At 53.8% G+C, this 18,312-nt stretch overlaps 6 protein-coding genes across 6 annotated transcripts in view; 2 read left to right on the top strand and 4 right to left on the bottom strand.

The window, feature by feature from the left end:
• Positions 1-2,721: 2,721 nt before the first annotated feature.
• Positions 2,722-3,081, bottom strand: UMAG_01118 (uncharacterized protein; the record flags this gene model as incomplete). Its single annotated transcript, XM_011388770.1, has 1 exon — positions 2,722-3,081. One exon carries the CDS (start codon positions 3,079-3,081, stop codon positions 2,722-2,724), a length of 360 nt encoding a protein of 119 aa, XP_011387072.1.
• Positions 3,082-4,834: 1,753 nt separating this feature from the next.
• Positions 4,835-6,124, top strand: UMAG_01117 (uncharacterized protein; the record flags this gene model as incomplete). Its single annotated transcript, XM_011388769.1, has 1 exon — positions 4,835-6,124. One exon carries the CDS (start codon positions 4,835-4,837, stop codon positions 6,122-6,124), a length of 1,290 nt encoding a protein of 429 aa, XP_011387071.1.
• A 1,431-nt stretch (positions 6,125-7,555) lies between these two features.
• Positions 7,556-11,443, top strand: UMAG_01116 (uncharacterized protein; the record flags this gene model as incomplete). Its single annotated transcript, XM_011388768.1, has 1 exon — positions 7,556-11,443. The coding sequence occupies one exon, from the start codon at positions 7,556-7,558 to the stop codon at positions 11,441-11,443; it is 3,888 nt and encodes a 1,295-aa protein (XP_011387070.1).
• Positions 11,444-11,658: 215 nt separating this feature from the next.
• UMAG_01115 (oxysterol-binding protein related protein OSH3) lies at positions 11,659-13,818 on the bottom strand (the record flags this gene model as incomplete). Its single annotated transcript, XM_011388767.1, has 1 exon — positions 11,659-13,818. The coding sequence occupies one exon, from the start codon at positions 13,816-13,818 to the stop codon at positions 11,659-11,661; it is 2,160 nt and encodes a 719-aa protein (XP_011387069.1).
• Positions 13,819-15,434: 1,616 nt separating this feature from the next.
• Positions 15,435-17,255, bottom strand: UMAG_11858 (uncharacterized protein; the record flags this gene model as incomplete). Its single annotated transcript, XM_011389165.1, has 1 exon — positions 15,435-17,255. One exon carries the CDS (start codon positions 17,253-17,255, stop codon positions 15,435-15,437), a length of 1,821 nt encoding a protein of 606 aa, XP_011387467.1.
• Positions 17,256-17,746: 491 nt separating this feature from the next.
• Positions 17,747-18,312, bottom strand: part of UMAG_15060 (uncharacterized protein) — a gene marked incomplete at both ends in the record, with an annotated part of 1,907 nt that continues 1,341 nt past the window's right edge. The window contains one exon of the mRNA XM_011389214.1: positions 17,747-18,310. Within this exon, the coding sequence (XP_011387516.1) occupies positions 17,747-18,310 (564 nt within the window). The remainder of the gene's footprint in view (positions 18,311-18,312) is intronic.

The raw sequence follows: 18,312 nt of genomic DNA, 5'->3' as shown, positions 1-18,312 counted from the left end.
AAACTTGGTCAGTTCTCGAACAACCTAAACCAGCACAGACTTGACGTCTCGGGTGTGTTTCAGTCAATCCACGATCGTGAATTGCGACTGTGAAGCGAATTTCACCGGTGCAAAAAAACGGACTTGTCCCAATACACCTGTGCAAGTCTAAACCAACATGTTCGAGACTTTTGTGCCAGCTGGACGCTAAGCTGCCTTGAATTCGAGTCAGGGTAAGGCCACCATCTTCGTGTTAAAGCAGGTGAGAAAGACCTTGCCTGCTTTGATACACGCTCGCAGCGTTGATGCTGACGAAACAATAGAGTCAGCCTAATCTCATCACAATCACGGAGCTGGAGCGTGGAGGTTATGGACGCTTGTTAAGCCCCTCGACAGAAAAGCTCGTGGTCTGGACCTTCACGCTTGTCTTGTCAGCACAGCCTCAGCATGATTTTCTATAGAGCACACTGAACAGGGTCATGCATTGCGCGCTCAAAGCATGACAGCACCAACAGTCATGAGTGGCTTGTTCATTCGTAGATTTTGGCAATACCAAGAAGCTTGACACCGTCTGTCCAAGTATCTTGGCTTTTCGAGTGCTCTTCACTATGAGCTTCGGGATTGGCTAGAGATGAATAAGGGCCAGAGATAATCGAAGGCCATAGCGAAAATGTAGGGGCGGCAGCCGCGGGACCGCACCTTGTTTAGTATTTTTATCTGCAAAAAGTTTCTTAACAAGGTTATGTCGTCGAGGCACCGTGACGAGACCAGCCAAGTTAGAATGTCGCGTCAAGAAGAGCGTAAAACAAGAACAAGGCCGCCAAATTCTGGTCAAGTCCAAACGTGACCGCGGCAAGAAGCAAATTTGCCGCCGAGGGCTGCACAACACGCAGGAGTTGCTTTGGCAATTTGAGGCAAGGGCACGATGGATTGCGGAGTTCAGAGCTGCTGCTCATATTGCTTCTTAATGTTCAGAGGTGTTTCGAACGCTGCTTCGCGATCGGTCGTCGACGCTCCGAAGCGACACCAGTGACCTTGATGTCGTCGACACTCGCGATAGCGAGCAAGAGTAGCCAAAAACAGGTTTGCCGGTCGAAAATACAGATTGTAGTCACGAATGCGAGTGTATGCGTTGGTTTTGGATGAACACCAACCTGGATGCAACCAAAGTCATGCTCTGCTCTTGACTTTGGTCAGGCACGTTTGTAGTGAAGCACGGCTAGCTGACTACGTTACGACCGAAAGATGGCGTGGAGCTTCAAAACGTTTTTATTTTGTGCCTTGAGTCACTACGTACGGATAGCCGGTCAGATAGCCAGGATGATGATTTGGACAGTTGAGGCGACGTCTTGGAGGTAAGGCGCTGTGGTGTGATGATGATATGGCGAAATTTGTATGTCTCACAGCTGCATCCGCCTCACGCAACGACTGAAAGAGCAAATTTGGTTTCTGGTGGTTTTGTCACTCTTTGGTCGCGTTCTCGAGCGGTTCGTCTGGACTGTCCTGAGAAAGGTTAATACTCCGATGCAAGTCATTCAGGAACAAGATGAACGAGATGTCGGACTCTGTCAGCCCCTTACAACGATGTAATCCCATACAAAGGAAGACTACCTCTGATATTATGCTCTGAGGCACATCGAACAAGGTCTTCATGCATGGAATCGCTGCATGCGCGCTGGCGGGCTTGCAACTGCTCTGCCGTCGTTTCGAATGGCACATGGCTCGACTTGGCAGAGGTCGGTGTTCCTGACTTGGACATAAAACGGACAACATGGCTGAGGTCGGTGCTTATGAGATGTTCAAACTGTTGAAGATTGTAACTCAATTCAAGCGACGTTGCAGAGCGAGCTCGCAAAATCAAGCACAAGCAATTTCTACGTGGTTTCAGCTCAGCAAAGCGCACTTATGAAACCAAACCCACAGAAGGCAGCTAGCTAGTTAGCTAGCTAGCTAACGAAACCCCAACCAAAACAGACCAAAATCAAGAATTCCCTGGAAGGAAACGCGAAACGATTCGAAACAGAAAACAGACAGCTGACAGACCAAAGCCGTCTTAGACCATGACCAGCTTTGGCCTGTCTCGGTTTTGCAACAATCGGAACACGTTGTCTCGCACACTCTGGGACTGTTTTGTAGCGGCTTGCTGACACGCGACGGTTGGCGACTGAGTGACTGGAATGCTGCTGATAGCCAGGCATCCAGCCTTGTTCGAGGGTGGCAGATCTTTTGTCGAAGTGCCAAGCCAGATTCCACTATGGATACATGCGGTACGCGATGTCTGTAGCTATTCTAAAATTTCTCCTCAGGCCGAGGAAAGGGTGGAAGCGACTACAGAAGAGCTATCGCGGTAGCTCGACATCTCTCCTCTGAATTTTGGTACGTCTCACTCAGGAGAGTCGGACTGGAGAACCATATCGAAGTGGTTTCACTGAGCTTGAGAAGACGGAAGGGCTTTGAGCTTACAGCCACAAAATTGAATTTTAGCGCATCTTGCACAGTCAGATCTCGCTTTTTACCCTCGTTCCTTGACTCTTCGGTCAGCACAACAATCGTGAATTTCCTGCTCCGACCCACTTTGACAATTGGCATACGATGCTTTGGTCGCCCTGCTTCATCAAGTTCATCGCCTGTGCGTGGCCCGCTCAGCCTCACCGACCAAAGTTCGCCGATCTCTCCACTTTGCTTATCACAACGTTAGGCAGGCGGGTCTTTTTTTTAGTAGTTACGTACGACGAGTACCTCTCATTTCAGATGAGGCGGCGGCGGCGGCGGCGGCGACGACGGCGGCTCGACTGATTTAGCAAACCTGATCTCATTGGCATTGGACCCATTTGCTTCTGATGATGCTGAAGTGAAGATGGACCAAGGGCGCTGCAAGCTGGCTGAATGAGACCAAGAGCTGCTCACTACAGGGCATGAAACGATCCGCACACTCGAGTAACCTGCCCTGGGTGCACTTCCAGTACCAAATTGTGCGCGATGGATGAAAGCCTTAATCTCAAGATCCAGCGAGTTAGCGTCTGTTGATTGCACTTTGCTTGCTGTGCAGCTGACCGATGAGGCGCGCTGTATATGTTGATAATTGAAACGAATTGTCAGCATTCATGTGAGGCGCCGTGAGGTGCTGGAGGGTGACGAGACCCTTGGCAATTGCAACGGGAATTCTGTTTTTATAATCACCAAGCCACACGACTCCATCACCCGCCATATGCGACGACGACTCACCGGTGCAAGTTTTTCCGCTGCACTTCTGGGTCTCCCCTGAAACCTTTTTTCTTCAGGGAAGGCTCGAATGCGCTCTCAGCTCGGCGCCGTCATGCGTGGCGGTGAGTCTGAAAACGATTCTGGCTGCTTCGGAGGATGCTTTGTTTTACTCGCTCATTTGCACGTTTGCGCCCGTTCCCCTACTGCTAAGCTCGCACCCATTCGCGATTCCTTTGCTCGCTGTCCGTAGTGCGTCTAGCTGACCCTGCAGCTCGTCTACCGACCGGACAGTAGCCGAAGCGTCCAGACCCCCTCTGATTGCCAACAAACGACCTGATCGCGCTTTGTTGTGAAGAAAGCTCTGTATCGAGCGCGCGCCTGTACCGAATGTCTCTCGGAGCTTGATCCTTGTCGCTTGATGGCCCGCCCCGTAGCGCCTGCCACTTTTACCTTGAATTTCGAAGCTGTCTCACTATGCCGGAGCTGTCGCATCGCAAAACCAGCCGATCCAGACACTCCTTCTCTAACTTCCTTCACCTTCGAATCTGGGGCGCTGGCTTCAAAGCTGCACTTGATCGCATGGCATGACACCGTTTCTTTTTGGGCGAGGAGTTTTTTTTATTTATTTACTACTCTCGTGATGTTCTTGGGCTCTCGACCTGTGTCAGTTGACTGTCTGTGACGATCGTACAGGTGAACTGCAAACTGAATTGTCCTTCACCCATCACCTTGAACCTTGAAGCAGAAACTTGCCAGCTGCCTCCTTTCTGAGAAGGAAGAAACGCATACGATGGTGGCGGCTACGGCGCTGCTTCGTTAGCGGTTTCAGACAAATCTCCTGCTCGGGCTTGGCTAGACTTGACGTACAGTAGTTTGGTTATAGACTGCTTTCCTACACGTTCAGGCGACGATCCTGCGCTTCGTAGCGCCTGGCCATCATATCGCATAATGCGTTTAGCGTGATTCACCTGCATCGATGACTCTGCTCTCCGCTCTGTTCGCCAACGCACCAGGCTGAGCCCCGCCGTGGATGCATCATCATCCCTGGGTCCAGTCTGCTTGTAAAACAGTCTGGTCTCTCGCTTGCCTCTCCCGGATTGCTTACCTCTTGCTCCAGCCCTCCCTGCTTCTGTTTTGCTCCGAGTAAATCTGCGAACAAGCTTCCCAAATCGTTATCCCTATCTGTACATGCCGCTGAAGCTCTTCTTGGTTTGTCCCGGCCACCTCCTTCCTTCTTTCATACAATTACAACCGCCAGGTTGAAAGGCTTCCTTCCACTTCCTTCACTTCCCCCACTTTCCTGACCTACGACGCTCGAAACTTCTCTACACGCTTCCAGCAAAAACAAACTCTGCACTGTGCTCTTCACCATCTCCTGATCACAACCTTCCCGCTCTCCAGCACATTCATCTGCATCGATAGCTCGTACCAAATCCAGACATTGATCTGCGCCGCCCTATACTTGTTGCAACATATCGACAGGCAGTCAGACTCTGTCATTTTCAAAGAGAGCCGTAGCCTGACCACTGTTGGAAAGCCAAAACACCAAACTCAGCTCGTCTCATTCGTCCTTTGAGCAGCTAGACAAAGGCTACGCACACGGTTGCTTTACGCAATAGGCCGCTTACGCTTCATTGAACCTCCGAATCCCATGTCGGAGTCTTCAGCGACGCCACTCTCAACCTCCCACTCTGCTGCGTCGCTCATCCCCGCTTGGCCGCAACTGCCTGGACCCGCGTACGCACTAGCTCCTATCTCTGCTTCTTCCAGCTCTCGGACCAGCTCGATCCGCTCCGCTGCCAGCGTATCGTTGCGCTCTCCCAGCTACGAGAGATCTGAACTTTACCCATCCTCTCAATCACCGCGCGCGAACATGCTACAGGTGCAGTCACCGCCGAGCGCCTCAACGATGCACGAGACCGAGTTGTATCGCACTCGTCAGGCACTGCAGTCGCAGTTCGCTCAGCGAGAGCAGCCGCCATCGTCGAGATATTCCACATCTCACCCGTCGCGCAGCAATACGAGCAGCTCGCATGTCCACACTTCCGATGCACACTCCAATTCCCAGTCTTCGCCGAAAGAAGCACAGCACAAGGTGTATCTGCTTAACTGCAAGCACTGCGGCAACTTTCTCAGTGATCGCGGCATGAAGGCTGTGCTTCTGCTCAAGCCTAACATCACTCTGTACAGCACCGACATCGTTCCCTCAACCTGCGGACCGTTCTTTGGTGGATCATCTTTCCACGGAGGCATCGATTCGAATGAAGCGCCAGTGGAACGAACCTGCCAATGCTTGACGCAGAGCCTGGGTTGCTACGGCTGCGGTGCGCAAGTGGGTTACAACATTATTTCGCCATGTGCACGCTGCACGAGCAGCGTAATGAAGCACTCGCGGAGCTCCAACGGCCATCGTACTGTGCTGCACTGCTCTGAAATCTCGGTTCGTGAGCGTCGCTACATTCCTGGAGAGCCCGGTGTTCGTGCTCAGCCTACACCATCTTCTTGCCAGGTGATCGCGAGCCCGGCACAGGCGTATGCGGAAGCGTTATATAACGAGCAACTGAGCCAAACTTCGCAATCGGATTTGTTCCGCCACAGCAATGTATCTCGTCGCGACGTTTACCGGCTGCAATATGGGCTTGACGAAGACGAGCTTGAGGCTGAAAAAGCCGCCGATGTCAACTCTGCATTCTACTTCGAGCATTCGCAGCAGCATCGGGACACTCGTTCTTCTGGCTACTTGCCTGGGCGCGACTCAAATGCGGCAGCTTCCAGCGGTATCAGGTTATCCGCTTCTTCCCCGTCGTCTTTGTCCTCCAAGATGGGACGCGTGCTTCAAAGAGGCGACACGCTGTACTGGTGTGACTTGATCGCTGGCGGCGAGCGGGCTCAGCCGTTTGATCCAGATCCGATCCTTGAAAGGCCCATCGTCGGACGATAGATGGCTCTTGCTTACACGCTTTAGATCCATTCCTGAAGACCTTTGCAGCAGACCTTTGCAGCAAACCTGTTTCCAGCACCTCTGGTGCTTTCCCCTTTCTGCTTTTCTAAGCCAACGCATACACGACTGCTTAACAGAGCAGGCTTGATCAGCTCCCCGTCGTCATCTCTTATACACTTGCAACTGTTTCGTCTAATATTTCTCTTGCCGTTGTCCTTTCTTTGATGTCGCTCACCTTGCCTTTTATGCCTTCTACCTACACTTGCATTGCTTCTGCATCATACGTGCTTGCTAATCAAACCACAGAATTCTTTGCTCATCTGGTGCTCTACGTTAATCGTGTTCGTCAATGCCTGCGTCAATCGTGAATGATACAAGACGCAGGGTTGAGTAAAAAGTGAATGCTGTCTTGACTTTTGTTGTGCTTAACTTGGCGAGTGAGGCGAGAGAGACCCTGCAGCAGCCATGCAGGATTCACAATTCCAGCTTCGCCAAGTCCAAGTGTAATTCCTTCCAGAGTCGTGAGTGGATATCAAAATTGTCGGGATTTTTGAAAAATGCCAATCACGAATGTATTATTCACGACTGCAAGCACGAAGAGACGCATGAAGCGTGAAGACATTCGCGATTCACGATTGATTGGACGTTGCGTGTTGCACACGCACGAGACGCACAGAAGCACGACGCGGTGATGGGGATGTTAGACCTTAAAGAAGGCTGGCGCTCTGAACAATCACGAATCTGCGAATCGTGAATCGTGCAGGAAATTGCCAACACGTTTCTGCTAAGTTAACGTGAACCCCCTAGAGCTGTGTGATAAATCGTGAATAGTAGGAAGCCACAGGGTCGATAATTTGGTGGTCTACGCAGTCATTCAGATAAAAGCAACAGCACTGCGTGACTTAAGCTGAAGGGGGTTGAATTGAACAAAGGTGTTGGTTGATGCACTTGTGACTGTGACTGCTCTGCAACTGGATATGTTATGAAATGGCTCCACAACCAACAGGCGCGTGCCACCCGCTGTGCATTGGCGGCTGCGCAAGCCTCAGCTAAAGCACCGAAGGTTGCGAGTAAGTGTTAGATACTCGTGATTCACGATTTGTGATTGTTCACGATCGATGCTGCAAGCATGTGTGATGCCAAGTGCAGATTCGTGATTGCGATTCACGACTAGTATCGGCCCAAGCGAAGTCGTTAGTCACAGAGTGTCGTGATCATAGAGAACCCTCCTCCTCTTTTGACAGCCATCACAGGCGCGCAACTCCCACGACCATCGATCTACCAACCAACCACATTGCTGCAGGTGGCAGCTAAACTTGGAAGCAGCGTCCCGGTCGCATTGCTAGGCTTGCTTCGTCACACTAGACATTGGATCTCGCACCATCACCCAAGACCATCGACTGCTTATCGGTGCGATCAACAGCAGTCACCATGCAGAGTCACATTTACGAGCTCGGCCTTCTTGGCGGACGATGCTCCGACATCCGCATCAGGGCTTTTGGACGTTTGTATCACCTGCACCGTCTTGTCCTTATCCAATCTGGCTTCTTCCGTGCCATGCTCTGTGGTGGATATGCAGAGGATCTGGCAGCTGCTTCCGCCGCAGCAACGCTCAGCAAGCACAACAGCCATGGTGAAGCACATCCGTCGTCCTCAGCTACATCTGTACCCTCTTCTACCTCCTCCAAGGACCCAAACAATGATGTGGTCGAGCTGCACTTTGACGACCCCAACATCAGCAGGGCGGCTTTCGAGTACAGCATCGCACGGCTCTACGGCGACGGCCCCAAGCTAGTCCTGCCCTTCTGGTCGACTCCCTCTTCGGATCATCCCTTTTCGCCGGCGCTCACGATGCGCTTGTCTCCGTCGACCGATTTGCCAGTACACAATCTCTTGATCAACAGGCGATCACATCCAGCTACCCCTCGTTTCCTCCTTTCGCTGCTCGCAACGTCCATCTACCTCAACATTCCCAGCGTCACCGCACAGGCCCTCACACTCGTACTGTGCTCAATGACACCGTTCACTGTGACGCAGTACCTTCGTTTTGCGATCGGCTATGGTATCGAGGGCACAGATCTTCATCGATCTGCATCAGACGAAATGCTACACGACCTCGACGAGTGGGACTGGGAACTTGAAGGGCCCGCGCGTACGCTCGAACAGATCGCACGCGCCGATCCTGTGTCGAGCTCTTCAACAAAATCCAAGTCGAATCCTCGTTCTCGCACCCACGAAACCGAAACCTCGGATCACTTTGCTTCTGAATTCACACGCAAGCTTCACATGGGCTCAACATCACCCGGACCGAGCGAGGAGGCTTGCCAGAGTCGATCAGCGCAAGCTACACATACCTTGTGGGCAGACTCTAAACCAAACTCGACTAGCCGCGACGATAAGCGAAACGCAAAAAAGACACCGGGTTTCAACGAGTCTGAACCACCTATTGGGCTTGCCATGCGCTCAGAAGATAGTGTTGCGCCCGAGTATCAGTACGGTCTCACAGCAGACAAGATCGGAGAAGCCTGTGTTTGCTGGTTTGCCCGATGGGGCTTGGACATCTTCGAGTTCGAATCCTCGATGGAGCGCGAACGCATCATTGAGATCGAGACGTGGATCAGGATGTGCAGGGAGGATCGCGACATCGCACGACTTGCGCTTCTACGTGATCGCCTCCACACCGGCGATGTCGATCTATTGCATACTTCCATGCTTCCCCGAGGTCGCTTGCCGGATGCCCAAGAGCGTATGCCTTCGCCTCGACTGCGCGTGTGGTCGTATCCCTCGATGCCAAGCTCCTGGGTGCGAGCTATCATCTCATCAGATGGCTTCTTTGTGCCCTCTGAACTGCATAGGTACGAATTTGCTAAAAAAGTTGTCGATTTCCGACGCAAGCAAAAGGCATTGATCAATGTGCTTGACCGTCTCATCGACGAATGGATGCGCGAGGACGAAGAGAAAGACACGCAGGAGCATGCCAGTGCTTCCGAGTCGAGCAAACAGATGGGTGTCGCACCAAAAGCCTCGAGTTCCAGCGCGACTTCATCCGATGCTGGAGACGGGTTCGGCTTCAAAGCTTTCCGCAGGACTACTTCTTCAGTGGATGGAGGCGACGATGGAGACCCTTCCAGCACGCCCTTGCAAGAAGCTTGGGATGATGGTATCGAATCCGCCACCTTTTCGGCTCCACTCGACGAAGACGAAGCAGAGTATGAGGAGCTTTTCACCTCGGGCATCTATTATTCGCACATGCCATTCCAGGCGCTCAACAAGATCAGCGCTGACATCTCACCGACCACAGGACGCTCCTATACGCCTCTGAGCATTCTTCAGGCCGCATTGTGGGTTAGCAACGAGCTCAAAACGCACATCTTGTCAAGTGCAAGTCCGGTTCGCCAAAGCGCAACTCCAGCACTGCAACACGATGCCGAAACGACAAGCGATGCTGCGTCCTACGAGTCCAACGATCCCTTGGCGCAAGACAGGGACGGTGCCAGCGAACTGGGAATCTCGAGCTCCGTTACCCACTTTCGAGATGCGTTCGAGTCGACCATCAGCGCTGCTAATTCGCAACGTCGATTTTCTCGCAGCCGGTCGGGGACGCCGGCTTACTTTGGGGATGATTCCGATGCTACCTTGAGCTTCGAATCGACTTGCGCTTCCGGCTTGGGAGGTCTGGTCGCTAGTCCACTTATGCTCGGAGCCTTGGGCAACGGCAAGGCGGGTCTGCTCAACAAGAAATTCTACCTCGTGCCTTCGGACGATACTGTTCGATTCGGTGATGGGCTTACCTCCGTGATTGGATCGATTGTTCCCAGTTCTTCAAATGCTTCTTGTGCCGCGGGTTCGGACGAAGAACGAGGCCATGCCTTTGCAGACGATCATCTAGGTCCTTCTGGTCTCGCAGCGATCCAGATTCCGCACACGCTACCCATCCAAGCAGTGATGCATCACGATGCGAATGCCTCTTCCAACCAGCGACGTGGCCGTTCGCACTGCTACGGTATCGCCAACGATGTTGCCACCGGCCGCGAACTTGGAGAGTATGCGTACAGAAACATGTCTCCGACACCCGACGCATCAGCACACGCAGGAATCGGCTCAACGTCATTGCGCCAAGTCGAGGAAAACGGCGCACGAAAGCCAATCACGGGCGAATCTGATGTGCACTCGCACGACCCGAATCAGGAGGCGGATGGGGCCGACGTCGAATCCGTCGACTCGACCAGCACCTCGCCCGAACGATGGAGCGGCTACGAGCCGATGCGAATCGGTGTGGAGTTTTTCGGCATCGATAAGTTGCAAGAAAAGCAGCGATTGTATTCACCCACTTTTTTCTACGCCGGCAGCTGCTGGAATCTGTACATCCAGGTGGTGAAGAAGGTCAAAGGCATTCAGCTTGGTATCTATCTGCACAGACAGAGCTTGCAGGAACAGTTTCCGCCTCCTTCGGCGCCGACCGCGGTGGAAGGGGAGGTGGCGCCTGGTGGCGCAGCGCAGGCGAGCTGGCCTACTGGATCGGCAGGTTCGAGGGCGCCGACGCAGCGCGATGTTAGTGGCGGTGGGTCGACGACGCCTCGCGGGAACAACGAAGGAAGCGGCTGGCGAGGTGGACGAGGTGTACAGCAACAGTCTGCTTTGCGCGGCTCGGTGTTTGTAGGTGGTGCAGGCGAGGATGGTGTGGTAGGGGAGTCTAACGGCAGCTTTTTCGATACGAGCTTGACTTCTCCAGTCCGTGCGGGAGGTCCTCGGCAGTCGAGTGGCGGCGCGGGTAGTACGCTGACGCTGCCGAGTGGACGGAGTATCACGCTGATGGGTGGCAATCGCGATGCTTTCTCGTCGACCACGCTGGGTGATGCCAGTGGTGAAGGCGAGGGCACCGATGGCGTCGCCTCGATCGCAGCACTTTCGACACTGGCGGATTTATCGCATACCCACAGTTACCTGTCCGAACCGAACCGCGACGCTTCGCAAGCTTCGCAAGCTAATCACGTTGCATCTGCGAGTACGCGCCCACCGATTGTGCCGTTGTACCCGAACGGTCCCTCGGTCTACGCAAGCTGCCCCGTTCCGGCAATCCCCTACCGCGATCCACGTCGTGAACTGCGCGCATACTTTTCAATTCACTGCCCCTCGCCGCTCGGCACCTCGCTCACCAAGTTCAGCTCCGGCCCAGACAAGTTTACCATCAGTCAGAGTTGGGGTTGGAAGTCTAGCTCGCTCTTAGGCACCATACAGCTCGACGATGGTGAGCTGGAAAAGGGCAGAGCAGGCTTGTGGTACCGATTCAGGTGTGTTTGTTCGATCGGCTTGGTGTAACGCGCCAGAGAGAACGAGCGTGCGAGATGCGGTTTCGGGATCACTGGCGACGAACTTAGGTTTGTACGATAACACGGTGTGATTGCGAATGAGAGACAGCGCGAAGAGGTGAAAGTAAGACTAGAGAACGTGTAGAGGAATGTGTTAACTAATAGCAAAAGAGAGAAGTGCTTAGAAGATTAGGGAGTGATGCGTCGAGACTGTGGACGTGGATCTCAGACGTCGAATACGTTGGGGACGTGTGCTTCGTTCCAGACGGCATCCTTTCCGTTCTCGGCGGCCTTCTTCCTGATCTTGAAGTAGTCGCTTCCATCGCTACCACCGTAGAGCCAGCCGGGAGCGTCGTCAGACTTGTGGAACCATTTCGGAGTGTAGGTCTTGGCCTGGCTTTCGAGCTGTTTCCTCCTAGCGCGCTGAGCCTCCTCGAGTTTGTGTTTGAGCTGTTCGGCCTTGTCGACATCGCCCTCTTCGAAGGCCTTTTGATCGGGACGCAGCCTCGAGTCGGTAGGCGCTAGCACGTCCTTGCAGTCCTCGGACAGCTCGTTGAGCGACATGGCAAAGTAGGTAAAGCCGTAGTAGTCTTCGGCGTATGGAGGCATTTCGTTGGCTTCCCAGAGCATCTGGTAGTTGTCCTTGTCCTTTTGTCGCGCAAGGCTATCGGACCATTTGCCTTTGAGTGTCGTGACGGTGGAATCATTGGCATCGTAAATTTTGCCTTCGACGCCGTTGCGCGAGGCTGCACCGCCCCACATGGTGCCCTCTTTGAACTCGATCACGGCGCGCTGACCGGTGGATTCGTTGGTGACGGTCAGCTCGCCAACATGTTCGAGGTACTTGTTGCCCGCGAGCAGGTTGCGCATAAACGACGATGGTTTCTGGATAGAAAACACATCGCCATCGCCAAATTCCAGACGAATCTGACCCTCCGGAATCAACTCGAGTGACTTACCCCAGAACTTGTTCTTGACCGCACTCCAACCTTGCGCTTTCCAGCCTTTGCCTTCGGCGTAGAATGCGACCACTGGCGGCTGGTGTACCACCTTTTCGGCGAGGAACTTCCAGTGCTTGTCTTCGCGTACGCATTCAAACGTCTCGCCGAGCAGAGGATTGAATGGCTTACGACTGGCGCGCAGCTTGGTGCTCGCATAGCCCGAAACCGCAAACGCGCCAACGAGGCAGATGCGCTCCACCCAGTCCTCGCATCTGCCAGCGCGGTCCAGGAGGTCCGACGCATATTCGTACTCTTCAGCAGCCGCCTGCAGCAGCGAAAGCGGGCAGTTGAACGAAACTGGAAACGAGATGGTCGACAGATCCTTGCCGACGTTCTTCTTGAGCATGCTGAACAGTGACACTTCGTCTCCGGACACCTTGGCAGGAAGCTTCTTGCGGTACTGCACAACCTTGCCGCCGCCACCTGCCCCGGAATCCGAAAGCGTTCGTGTCTCGTCGGTATCCTGCTGCGACTCCTCGGCTTCGGAATCGGTGCCTTCAGCGTCGCTGCTCTCGGATCGCGAGGTGTTGCCCTCGTCGTATCCCTTGGCGTCATCATCCATGAACAGCTCTTCGCCGTGGCTGTCAGCATCATAGAAGATGGCCGAATCGGTGCCGGTGGTGGCAAGCGACGAGACCGACATGCGCTTGCTGCGACTCATGCTGCCGCCGAAGCCACTAATATCAGAGCTACCGGACATGGAACGCATTGTTCCTGCGTTCTGATCAACACGCGGAATCTTGGACTCGATTTCGGTTTTGAGCTGCTCGAATTCGGTCACCAACTTCTCGGCAGTAGCGTGGAAGGCAGCCACGTCGTCTTTGCCGTTCGACTTGGCACCTAGAGCTCCCATGATGGCGTCGGCAGCAGACGAGCCCTTGTTCTTCAGTGCGGTAGAGTGCGTAGCGAGATCTTCGACGAGCGCCGAAGTCTGGTCGAGGCGAGTCCAGACCTCGGTGAGATCGATGGCCTGCAGATCCGAGCCGTTAGAAACGTAGAGACGCTGCAAGCTTCCGACGGGACGTTCGGGGATGAAGGAGCGAAGGTGCGAACGCCACGCTTCAAAGTCTTGCGGAGAGAGCGCCTTGAGGTGGAAAACGCTTGAGCCTGAGTCAACGTGGATCGTACCATGACGCATGCTGCTCGTCACCGAGGCGTGCGGGATTTCGATGGCATCGCGTGTCGCCTTTTCGGGGCTGATGGCGTAGGTGAGGATGCCTTGGTTGGTCAGAACGAGGAAGCGTTTGGCGTAGCCTTGCATCTTCTTGCGCTTCTTTTTAAGAATCCATCCTGAGTAGACGACGTCGAGCTCATCGATCTTGCGGTTGTCTACGGGGAAGCCGCGCTGAGGACGCGACGACTTGCGTTCGTCCTTGCCGCCCATCTCTGCTTTCTGGAGCGCTAGCGACGTGGGAAAAAGTCAAGATGCTGATGCAGCACGCAATTGAATCGTAAGATTGCGGCTCGTTGACCCGCTTTCGACTTGCTGCGTGGGACAGAGTCAAGGCGGATGGGGGGAGTTGTGACGCAGTGCTTGTTCGAAAAGGGCTGGAGGGCGTTTGGTTTAAGTTTTGGTCAACGATACGCAGGGGTAATGGAGAGGGGCAAGACGAACGCTGCTCAGAAGGAATGCGGGCTACGAAACGGAAGGACCGAGCGTGTGATGGTCAAAGAGGAACAGTATCAATCGTGAGATTGTGTGATCTTTTCGAGAGCAGGCAGTCATGTCGACTCGAGTGGGTCGTAGCAGAAACCAGGCATGAGCCCCGGATATGCACTGACGAAGCACCACCGAGGACGATAGCGGCACCAGCAAGCGGGTCACATTCAAGAATCACGAATTGGATTCTACCTCTCTGCTCCAATTGAGGTGTGACGCGCTAATTCGTGATTCCAGATTTCCATGCCTGCTTTGGGATATTTCTTTCCCCCCTCAACTGAGAAAAAGAAAAGACACGAGAGGCGTGGAGAAATGTTTTTATTGGGCCGAGCGGCTCTCCTGACTTTCAGCGACTCCAGACCCGCAAGCATATCGGCGCAACGATCTACACCGCACAACAGTCAACAGCTGTGAGTCATGAGTGCTTTCCAAAGAGCACGGCCTCACAACGGCTGGCCCGCATTACACCGCGGCTCCTCATTAAAGCATTCACGACTCGGGTCCAGACAGCGACAAGCGTCAACAATGGGAAAGCGTTCTCGTGATCTCTCGCAAAACCAACCAACCCATTTTGATGACGCTATCCGACACTGCAACCTTCTCGCCACGCAAAAAGCGGGCTTCAGAACACGGACCTGGTATGATTCGTGATTGACATACTGACGTCTACGTGATCTCCTCGCGTTGATCAGCTTGTTCATCAACAAGTTTCCCCACATTCGAATCCGATGACCCTTGCTCCCGCCTTCTTGGTCACGTTTGTCTGGTTCCTGACGTCAAGTCTACGTCGGCTACGGAGGCGTCCACACATCGGTTCCGGAATGCCTCGATCGTTGTGACGTTCTTTTGTGAGTCAAGAGTGCTGCACTCGCTCCTGCTCATTTTCTTCTCCCATCCTCCACCCTTTCAGCAATTCTCTTTGCCAGGTGCGTGATGACGGCTGTTCTGCATTTATCAAACAGCTGAGCCCATTCACGCATTCACGATCCACGTTTCGTGATTCGTGATTTTCACGTTCAGAAGAAAAGACCAGCAACACCTGGCAACAGCGGAAGCTGAAATTGGCGTTGCAGGGCGAGACCACTCACGACTCGAAACAGGCACGCGGGTCCCACTTTTTTCGCCAGCTTGGAATTTCAGTTTCGGTTGAGTGACACCTACGCCTGAGGTTACCACCGTGGCGCAAGTTCAGCCAACGCGGCCAAATCCATCCCACAACTTTAACATCTCCAAAGTGAATCGTGAATCGTGAATCGTGAATCACGAATCACTCGTGACTCGTGAATGGTGCGCATATTAGATCTTCTGTTGCTCAGAGGTAATGGTGCTTCCATTCTCGTCTACAGCCACTCCAACTTGTCAACACCGAGATGTGCAGGCACCGCCCATTTGTAACCACCATGATGCGCTGCCAGCGTGCGAGCCGGACCGTCATCCGCAGGGACGGACGCATGTCGAATAGCTAACACGCCCACGTTTGGTTTTTTGCCGTTCATCGCGTCGTTTGGAAGACCGCGCACTTTGTAGCTGCTCGTCATCGTTGCCAATCTTTCCTCATCTTCGAGAGGGATGACCGTTTCAGGAGGCTTGCTCCAAGCGTCGTCACCATGAATTTGACCCAGGCCGAGAATCCATTCCGCTGTACTTGCAAGACTGATTTGCACCTTCCAGCCTGCCTCTCCCTCCTCCTTCACTGCTTCCTTATTGACCCCGATCAGTGACATCAGGAATCGACACTTACATGCCAGAATTCCAAAGCACATGAGTGACCCAGCAGTGTAATCGAGTGCCTGCACGGGTAGCGCTCTCGGCTCCACCTTCTCCGCACCCTCCTCCCTCTCTACTCCGTGCTGTAGTTTGTAACTAAGCCCTTCGACATGGTTAATGCCACAAGCAGTCTGAGTCAATGAGTCGTATGCTCTCTTATCCTTCCATGGGCCCGTAAAACCGAAAGCGCACAGCTCGGCGTACACGATCCCTGGCCTGATCTTCTGCACCGCTTCAGCGCCCAATCCTCTTTCCGCAAGGCCTTGCGGACGATACGCTTGCGCAAAGACATCCGCTTCCTCTACCAGCGCCTTCATTTCCTCCTTCACTTGCATCACACCATCATCAAGTTTCGGTAGATTGATAAAGGCACTCCTCTTACCTCGAGCAGTCTCCAATTCTCGCAGTGGCAGGTTTGGAAGATCCCGACTGCTAAGTAGCAACACATCTGCTCCGTATGCTGCGAGTGTTCGGGTGGCTATGGGTCCTGCGATGACTCGAGACATGTCGATCACTCTTAAGCTTTTGTCGATCCGATCGTGTTTGCGCCTGCGAGAAGGATGGGGCGCCAGGCTAGAAATTCGAAATGCACTACCATCGTTGTCTCGCATCCACGCTTTCAGCGCTTGCCCCATCTCGGACGTCTCCCACTCGGACCTACTTCTGTACGCGGTGACGCACATCCCTCTCTCCTGAGCAGCCGCTTCGAACTCGAATGCGTCCCACTTGTCCAATTCTCTCTGTAGGAGCTCGCTTGAAACCCGTGAAAAGACTGTATGTATGTTCGGATCGTTCCATACGGCTGTCGAGGGGGCGAGATTCAGCAACTGAAGAATGCCCAATTTGTGATGTGGAAAGTTGGTGTGTATCCGGACCAGTGCTGGGACGCTTCTGGAGGAAGAAGGACGGCAGCGGTAGAGTCCAGCTAGAGCGTCCCAATCTGCGACTGCGTGCTCGTCGATGCCAAGCACCTCTCTGGCAGATTCACTGTCAGGCGAGACGGATGCTCGTAGCATCTCTTGCTTTGCCGTGCACTCGTCTGTGCTGATGTGTACCTTGGCCCACCCTTTGAACTCAGCCAAAGCGTGCTTTGCATCCACCGTGACCTTCTCCAACACCAACTGGTCAACCTCTTCCCTGCTTCCATCACGCTCTTTAATCTTGTCGAGAGAGCATCGAAACTTTTCCGCCAACGCAGTCACTGCACAGCATGCTTGAGCAACAGCTGTCAGTTGAAACGACGATCGAATCGCCTGTCCTGCCTCTGCGGGATCGTTGACCAACACCAGATTACCCTTACGCAACGTGTTTTCCAATACACATACCGGCAGCTTTGCTTGCCCCCAAAGCTGACGCACCAGATCGAGAGACGATACAGCGTAACTCGACCCCATCCTGTCGACATATGATGGTAGAGTAGGCTACCGTGACAGAAGGTACACTGTATTCTTAACAAACAGGTGCCAAAAGGATCCGTGGATGATGGCCCAACTCACAAGTTCGAAAGCCCAAAAGCCCAACAGCGCAACATCCGCCGGTTCTATTTTTGACCGGAAATTTCACCGACCATGCCTTCGCTCCGTCACCCTACTCGTAATCCGGCTGAGCACGCTACACAAATCACGAACTACTCACGACTGCTGTGCAAAGATCGAAGCGCTAAAATACAGCACAAAGGGGAACAAAAGTGCGAAGCTGAGTAGCCGGTCCTTCGGGAGACGCCAAGGCACGAGGAAGTACCGGAAGCTAAATAAGTTATGTGCAAATTGTGCAGCTATGGAGCGAGTGGAAGCGGGAACAGTGTGAGTTACGGAAACACAGTCGAGATTTTCGATCGTAATTGTTCGTGAGGTGAGCCAGGGCAATCCGCTAAAAGGCTTTCTGCTCAGACCCGGGTGCGCGACCGTGTACGCGAGGCAACTGCATCCATCGCCGCAGCATCCAATGCTCGCTGAGGGCTCTCCATGGGGACAGTGCTCGAAGCCTTGCGACTGGCTCGGCCCAGTTCAAGCCCACGTCCGGCAGACGTCTTCCGCTGGTGAGATGACACTTTACGAGTTGCATGCACTGGTGACGTAGCACCGACTTTGGATCTGAGCTTTTTACCTGTGCTCGCTGACGCTGTGGTCGCACTGCCGGAAACTGACAGCGTTTCATCCTCGTCGAGCTGGAAAGAAGGATCACAGTGTGCCTCGTCATCGTCTGCATCGGCAAGTAAGCTCAGTCGACCGCCGGTACCACGTTTACGTGAAGGGACAGGCACGGGACTCGAAGCAGCCGAGGCGAGTCGCGAAGAGGAGCGCGTCTTTGTCGCCACCGCATCGACGCTGTATGCGCGGTCCGGTAGCGCAATGGGCACAGCCTTGGATGCGAGGAAGGTGGCATCTGGAACGCGGTTCTCCTTGTTGGGAGTTGAAGAAGCGCCAGTCTGACAGGACTGGCTGCCGGGCT

Source organism: Mycosarcoma maydis, chromosome 2 (assembly GCF_000328475.2).
Source record: "Mycosarcoma maydis chromosome 2, whole genome shotgun sequence".
Classification (NCBI taxonomy): Eukaryota; Fungi; Basidiomycota; class Ustilaginomycetes; order Ustilaginales; genus Mycosarcoma; species Mycosarcoma maydis.
This window is presented reverse-complemented; position numbering and strand designations above follow the sequence as displayed.